The following is an 8,605-nucleotide window of genomic DNA, read 5'->3' as shown; positions in this document are numbered from 1 at the left end:
TGGTCCCTCACTAACATGGGATCTGAAGGCACTTTGATCTTCAACTTCCCAGCCTACACCAAAAATGTTCGCTGTTCAAACTGCCTAGTATATGGTCATTTGGTACAGCAGTCTAAATTAAGACATCTTTTTCAATAAAGTCCATTTTCCTCAAGTTCTAGCAAATTTCTCTTCCTATTAGCCAAAATAGACACATAAATGGTTTCATCCATTTATATGTCAAAATCAATCAAACTTAATTCTTTAAATATGTGGTTTCCTGTACTTCACCTGTACATGAATAAAGGCGTGAAAAAAATTTATAAAAAGCTTCATAACTTATACTGTACAATGCCAATACCGAAGGAGGTCCCTTCTCAATACTGTGCTGCTTTAACTTAGTATCAGTACTTTATTTATCTCACCGACTTTCCAACTTCTCTCACTTCCAGCTCCCATTCCCCACTAACACTCCTGGAAGTGAACAATTTTAAGTGTCATAAGCAAGTTGCTGAATTCATAATCAGTAGAACCAAAATGCAAAACCTTACATTTCTTGAATTTACCAAAATTTAGCATTTTTTTTTTGTTTTTGGCCAGAGGGTGCATGCGCTTGCTAGAGGGGGGGAAAGTGAGAAATTATTCCCCAGGGGGGATGACCATGTCACAATCCCTTTTTTTCTATTCTCCTCTCAGGATTTTGTGCACGCACACACACATGCACCCAGCATGATTTTCAAGCCACCAGATCTGGGATTCAAACTGCAGTCAGCCATGTGGGAATCCAGCACCTTAACCTACATGCCACCTACTGGTCTCCTGACTTATATTTTAAAATAAGGACTATTCTGGGCTGTAGTAAGAATAAACTGTATTGGGAAAATATGAGAACAGAGTAAATACCAGAGTATATGTATACCAAGAGGAATGGATGCACATGTCCATTGAAAGAGTCAAAATATTTTCATAGCAACTTTATTCATAATGACCACAAATGAAAATAATCCAAATTTCCATCAACAGTAGAATGGATAAACTGTGGCATAGTCATACAATGAAATACTACACAGAAGTAAAAAATGAACTGCTGCTACATACAACATGAATTAGTCTCACAGACATAATGTTGAACAAAAGACATCAAAGTGCATATACTCATTGCATTTACATAAAGTTTTAAAATAGGCAAAACTAATCTGTGGTGAAAAAGGTCAGCATAGTGGTTCTCTGTGCATAGGAGGGGAAAAAGGATACCTCTTGAGGTACTAGAAATATTTTATCTAGGTCCAGGTGGTATTCTAAGATGTATATAAAAACCCACTGAAGTGCACACTTGGTATTTTTATATATTGAAACAAATGATATAAATGGAGATGTAACCATATGTTAATCAGTAGTGTTCTTCCAAATACTATTGATTTTCTTCCCAGTTATGTGGAAGGATTATACTCCTCCTTGAACTTTGGTGTGGTTATGTGATTTCCTTTGACCAATAAAGTGCTTTTAGGGTCTATAAGTGATTTGTCACTTTCTTTTTCCATTTCCCAAAGTGAACAGCCACACTTGGTATCTGCTTGGTCAGCCTGAATCCCAGAACAAGGATAATTTAAAACAGGGATTAATGATCTTCTTCTGTAAAGGGCCACAGAGTAAATATTTTATACTTTGTGGGGTACATACTATTTGTTGCAACTACTCAACTCTGCCATCACAGAGCAAAAGCAGCCACAGCCAGTAAGTAAGTAGACCAGGCTCCAGTAAAACTTTTTTTTAGAGAAACAGGTGGTAGGACAGATTTTTGCCTGTAAGCTGTAATTGACCAATCTCTGACCAAGAGCAAAGTCCCTAGCCAAGTTGCAATAGAAAGTTGTGCGAGACAATGAGATTTTATAATTGTTACTCCATTGCAACCTAGTCTATGCTGACAGAGAAATGGGTTCCTATTTAAAAATAAAACAAAACAAAACAAAAACACACACTAAAATAGTGAACACTGTTTTACTGGTTAGGTATTCTGGAAACTGCTACTGGAGGAATGAAGAGATAATTTACATAGGAGTGATTCCTATTATGGGAAAGTGAAATTGTCCCTTGAGACAACCTGGAAGGCAGATAATCTACTCTTTACTAATGAAAAAGGTAGGAAAATAAAATATTTTGTGGTTGGACTGCATTTAACAAAATGTAAAGAAAAGAGATGAACTCAGAAAAGAATCAGTTTGCAGGCAGAAATGAAAGAGAATAGGAAAGTTACAATACCAATACCTATTGGGTAGGATGAGGCAATTTTTCAGTTATTAAAAATAAGATAAAAATGAGAAATCCCTTAACCCAAAGGTTGATTAAATGCTAGTTTTGCAGCAATGATCTATTCACTGGATGATTATTACACCTAGCGTTACGATCTCTGAATAAGTTCATGTGCCTCAGATTAAATATCCAACTGAGAGTACAACACTTGCTAATCTCTTAAACTGAACAAAATGGCTTAAGGAAACAGAGACTCTCCCACCTAAACCTAAAAAGCCCCAGTTACACAGATAATAAGTTCAGAGAGGCATGGGAACAAGAAAGCAAAGTAGTAAATCTAAAAGTACACATTAACTAGATGTCACTTTTGAGTTATCTCCCTTGTGGAGATGAGGATACTGCAGTAAGAAAGCAAGAGAACTGAGTATTTAGTGACCAAAAGGGCTGAGCCATTCTAATATTTTGTTAAATTTACTTACTTTTAAAATCCCAGAAGAGCCAAAAATCATCTGTAAAGGAAAGTAGCAAATAAATAGCATGCCATTTTCTCCTAGGGTTGATGCCTACAAAAGGAAACATGGATATTAACTTTTAAGTAGCATTATCTTTCTCCAATACTGAATGAAACTTTTAAATTAGTCTTGGTTCACAAAATAGTTATCTTTTTTCCTCTACAAGTAGGTTCATTTGCAAATGTGCCTTTGGAAATGAAAACAAAACAAAACAAAACAAAACAAAAAAAAAGTAGGAGTCTATATTGTGAATATATAGACTTCATATTACACAGTGGATTTAGGGGAGTATACCTGGGTATGAATCCTGACTTTACCATGTTTACTAATTTTCCTTAGTAAACCTGATCATGTTTACTAAGAAAAATTACAATTTCATTTGTTTCCTAACAACATTCATGTAATGATTACCTGAATCACAGGTTAGACACTGCACTAAATTTTGGGACTATAACAATGAAATCCCTAATCACAAACAGCTTTGTTCCTTCATTTGTAATATGTTAACAATTCTCAGTGTACAGTCTAACACAGGACAGCTATGAAAGAGTTTCAAAGATCATAAAACACTGCACAAATATTTATTCAAATGTTTACTGAAATGCCAGGCATTGTGTTAAGCACTAGAGATAACCGTGAACAAGGCTTACAGTCCCTGACCTTGTAAAGCTTACATCTAGCAGTGATCATAAGCAGTAACAATAAAATTTGCTAAGTGTGAGGTTGGAGAAGAACAGGGTGTTTAGTGAGTACACAGCAAAAGCAACTAATCTAGACAGTTTCCTAGATGAAGCAGCATATAAACTGAGACCTGAAAGATAAACAGAAATTTCTGTTTTCCAATGAGCAATGGTGAAAGCAGTAGAGTAATACGACCACATAAGTCTTTTGGAATAATCTGGCTGCCGTGTGGCAAGGAACAAAAACCAGAGTAAGAGAGACTAAAAAGGAGGCTGTTGGCTATAATTTAGATAGGCTAGTGGCCTCAATGAGAGTAGGAACAATGGAGAGTCAGGAAAGGTCATGGATGATTCAGTTTTTGGTTTAGGCAAGAGCAACTGAATGGCTGGTATAGTAGTGCAATTTGCTGAACCAGGGAACATGAGAGGATGAGTTTTAGGGGATAAGACTGATGTGTCTGTGAAACAGCAAAGTGGATTTATGTTAGCAATTAGATATATCAATTTAAAAAGGCCTAGAAAGGAGATATAAATTTAGGAGCCGTTTGCATAGAGAACTAAAGCGATGGAAGGAAACTGGCTAGGGAGACGATACTGAATAAGGCAGCCTAAAAATTTTTTTTAAAAATCTTAACAAATATTTAAGGGAAAAGGTACCTGCAAATAAGACTGAGAAAGCTTACCTGGAGATGGTATCACTTCAAAGCTAAAGCAATCAAGTATTTCAAGGAGGGTAAGCATATTCACAAGAATTTAAGAGAGCTTGATAGAGCTATTAAGAGTGGCAATATGCATGACTGAGAACACAAATCTTTCAAGTTTGTAAGAATGGTAGATATAAAGTAATAACTGATAAGGACATTGAATGTTTTAAAATGGTACTTATTTTAACTATATTCACTGATACAATAGGACCAGTAACAACTATATTAAAAAAAAAAAAAAGACTGCCATGCAGTTATAGAATACAGAAAACAATAAAACACATTTTACACTGTTTTTTCTTTTTAACAAACAAGACTAGTTTATAGCAATTTCCCTAATGCTGAGGGTCAATTTAAAATGTTTGGCTTATATCCCCTTCCCCCCATTCAGTGACTAAATGATGCAAACTAATTTTTATTATCACCTTAAGCAAAACATACTAGAGTTTCACAAAATGTACAAAATTTCAATATTTGAGGAACTAGGGTTAGACAGCTAAAACAGCTTTCAGATATTCCTATTTTCTCTTAAGTAAAAAAGCACTTGCTGTGAAAAGGAATACTTAGTTACTAGGAAATTACCACTAGATTCTTTTTTTTTTTTTTCCATTTTCCTCTATTGCTTTTCCAGATAGTTAAGCTTACTGTTAACCAAAATCTCAACTCATCCATATCAATATGTAACACTTGTTCTGCCCTCAACTATGTTTAGCAAGCTAGAGCCCTTTAATCTGCTTCAATGTTAATTAGTGATTTATACTGTGAGATACTGGACCCTATCAATGCCTTTATTGTACTTTACCAAACAAACCTGACAAGCTGGAATTACTGTTCCCTATCAAGCATTCTTTCAGTTTCCCCAACTTGCCCTTCTAAATTTGTCTCTATTGGTAATCTGCCCTGTCCCTCAAAATAAGATAATCTACACTGGGGGTCTATTGGCACTTGGGAAAGATAATTCTTCAGCGTGCCAGGCTGTCCTCTGTGCTGCAGGGAACTGGGGGCAAACGGTCTTCAGGCAAACGGTCCCCAGTAAATATGTCAACCAAAAAGGTACCTTTTCACATTTCCCAGCATCCGCTGAGAGGAAAGGTTACTGCTTCTGGTGGACAACCACTGACAAAACTTTGGTTTTTAAGCTCTTATGGCATCTATTTTGATTGCTCAGGCACCAGTTCCTTCTAAATTATTGGTTGTATCCTGCGTCCTTGAACCTGCTGGATTAGTGACCATAGAATAACGTGTTGCAATAGTTAAGACATGACTTGAGCACAACAGTCTTCAAACTGTACTTAAGAGGATCTATATGCACAAGCTGGGTCCTCTATTTAAGTCAGTTTTACATATATTGGACTTTACTGTAAGATCACATTTTCACAATTAACATAAATTTTAAAATTAGTTTTAGCACAAAGTAGATGTCTTATCAGAAATATGATATTACTACAATCTGTGAATAAGGCTGCTTTTTGACAATATTTCAACTTTGTGTACTGTCTTAAATACAAGAATGTGTGAGACAGCTTCAAATACTAGAATAAATCCACTTCCAGCAGCTAATAAAACCTGATACTATATCATTTTTAAAATAATGTTTCCTGTAAGGATTATTTATAAAGCACTAACACCCACGCAAATAGGACAAATAAGCTAAAATATCTCACACTTCCTCATCCTAGAGTATAAAAAACCTTTTTCCTCACTCTTTTTTGACAAGGACAAACTTCTTTCTAGAGTAGAAAAAAGAAGTACTAACTGGAAACCATTAAGATCCTATACTTACCATCGTCCTTTAATAGGCAAGCTGATAAAACAGCCCTCGGTTGTGAAAAAATTCAGGGGATACTCCTAATAATTAGTCACATGTCCAAACCGCAAGCCTTCTAAATCAGCAACCTAAAAATCATTCTTGCTCCTCTGACTAAAATTTTAATTGAATACTTCCTCTATTAATATTATTATCCCTGGGGTGGTGGAGGGGAGGTGAAAGGGAAAAATCTGTCAATATTTACTTCAGACTCAGAAACATGTTTAAAAAATATTGTCTCAAACTTTTGATAGACAAAATACCTTCACGTCTGTTCTTTCTTATCAAACTTGCTATGTTTCTGCAAATTGGTTCAAACACTCATTTAAAGAGTTGATAATTTCAGACTATATCAGAATTTCAATTCTTCGTTAAAATAGGGGCTAAGATTTTTGCCATATATCTTCAGCACACCTTAAAAACAAATTTCTAACTCAACTCACATTATCAATACTAAACTTCTTTAAATCGATTATATTCTAAAAGTCAATGACTGTCATTAAGCTAAGTTTTGAAAAAGGTGGTATTCTCATGTATCAGTCGCATGTTGCCACATAAGATGAAAAGAAGGCAACTATCAGGATTTGAATTGTGATCAATCTGAAGGCTTTTAACAAACAGTTCATTCCCACAATCCAAATCAGTAAACCTGAAAACTGTTTGCTTTAGAACTGAATTCAATATTGTACTACCAAGGCTTATGGATTAGATTCATTTCTTCCTCTCACAAGATCTTCCCAACAGGGCTCCATATCAGTTGTAGCAATCCGAAAAAGGGCTTGGAGATGCTCATCTGTCAGTGGCTGGCTCAAAGTGTGTTGATTCCGAGTCAAATATGAAAACGCCTTCTCACATATGTTGTTACTATCAAACAAGGATGCCACCTTACAAGCAACCCCTTTGATAATTGGGTAAGATTCAGCAGACAATCCAGCATAGAATTGCCCTAAATCTTTGATTCTGTATTCATTCCAGAGGTTAGTGTTGGCTTGAAGTTTTGTTAGTTCCACCCTTACTGAGATGGGTGCATATTCAGGTTTAAAGTTAAATGGATTTGAAAAAAGTTCTAAGTCCTTTTTAATGAATCTGAGGTCCTTAAAATGTCTTTCAAATTCTTTTTGTAGCCGACAGATCACCATTTGGTACCTGTCAGGATCAAATATTTTTTCATCTTCCTTAAATTGCTGTTTAAGCTCATCAACAACCTCTCTGAAGGCAGGAAAGTGTGTTAGGTTTTTTTCCTCAATATGTCTTTGAAATAAATTCAGCTTAACTTCAAAAGTACAAATATGGTCAAAGGCAGCAGCAGCGAAGACCTTAGTAACTTGCAATTCTTCACTGAGTTCTCGAAGATGGTCCATAATATCCACCAAGAAGCCAAAGTCACAAAGCCATTGCTTGTCTGTGAAATGGACTGTTGTGGCCCCTACTGAAACCAAGAATGTTTCTATTTCTTTTCTTAGCAAAAATATTAATTTTAAAGTTTTCCCTCTTCTCAGCCAATTATTTAGACATCGTCCATTAACCCTTTCGCCATGCTCTGATTCCGATTCAGTTAGTAAAGTCTGAAATTCTGGTCGCCTGACGCCTCTGGTCTTAATCAAAACTATCCATTCAGATATGGTATTTATGATCTGATTCACATCTACATCATAGGAGCTCAACAGTTCCAAGTGAAGAAATCCTGAGTAATGGATAACGTTCCAAGAGTTGGGGCTTACGGCCTTTTCTCTCATATATGAGACCAATCCAGAGTTCTCGCCAATCATCCTCAAAGTGTGAGTTGTGGTTAGTCCAACCATTCGCTGCAAGCTAAGCCCTGCTGTCTGCAAGGCCTCCAAGATTGCCGACATCAGCGCACCAACACTGAAGTGATGAGTCAGGTTGATTATGGTCAGAAGGTCTTCTTGTATCTCCAAATCAGGACCCACGCCACGGATGAAGACCAGAAGGTAGTTCTCGTAGGCCACAAAAGCCTGGTCGTCCAAAGCAAGGGAATAAGCTTTAAAGTCTCTGGCGCGATTATAAAGCTGACTGCGTAGATTCCCATCAATGCTCAGGATCCGCTGCCTTGTGGCTGCTGGAGATAATTCAATGCCTTGCAAGGCGCTGACGTGCTCGGGCAGTACTTCCCTAAGCAACAACTCCATGCACTGGTATATAAAGTCCCCCTCACCCCAGCTGCGGCCCTTCAAAGCCAAGAGGCGGCAGAGCGCGAGGCCTGCCCGAGCAGTTCTCTGCTCAGGAGAGAGCGGGGCAGGCACCGGCAGGTCGCCCTGACGCAGACGCTCCACCAGAGCTGCGCGCTCGGCCTCCTCCTCATACCGTTCGTAGTATTCGTGCTCGGCCTCGTAGTGTCGCCTAACGTCGCGTTCGCGTGTAGCTGCGACGAGGCGACGACAGACCAGGCACAGGGCTCCGTCGCCCTCAGGAGGTTCCACCACCAAGTAACGCTGGGTCCACTCGGGCCGGAAAACTGGAGACTCGTCCACTTCCATCTTGCTCCTCTTGGGCGTCATCCACATTCTCCGGGAGGCCACAGGAGAAGGGCCAACCTCAGAGAGGCCGCAAGGGGAGGAGCCGCAGCAGCGCCGAGCACCTCCTCCGCTCTGCGCCAGATCACCTCAGCAGGCGCAGGACACCAGCCTCGGGTTACAACACCTTCGTCCCTAT

General features: G+C 38.1%; 1 protein-coding gene across 1 annotated transcript; it reads right to left on the bottom strand.

Annotated features, from left to right (window-relative positions):
* Positions 1–938: 938 nt before the first annotated feature.
* Positions 939–8,561, bottom strand: EPM2AIP1 (EPM2A interacting protein 1). Its single transcript, XM_027776792.1, has 2 exons — positions 5,909–8,561; positions 939–2,792 (listed from the first exon to the last, which is right to left on the bottom strand). The coding sequence occupies exon 1, from the start codon at positions 8,455–8,457 to the stop codon at positions 6,631–6,633; it is 1,827 nt and encodes a 608-aa protein (XP_027632593.1). The 5' UTR covers positions 8,458–8,561; the 3' UTR covers positions 939–2,792; positions 5,909–6,630.
* Positions 8,562–8,605: the final 44 nt, after the last annotated feature.

This window comes from Tupaia chinensis, unplaced genomic scaffold (genome assembly GCF_000334495.1).
Source record: "Tupaia chinensis unplaced genomic scaffold, TupChi_1.0 Scaffold138098_1, whole genome shotgun sequence".
In the NCBI taxonomy this organism is placed as follows: domain Eukaryota; kingdom Metazoa; phylum Chordata; class Mammalia; order Scandentia; family Tupaiidae; genus Tupaia; species Tupaia belangeri.
This window is presented reverse-complemented; position numbering and strand designations above follow the sequence as displayed.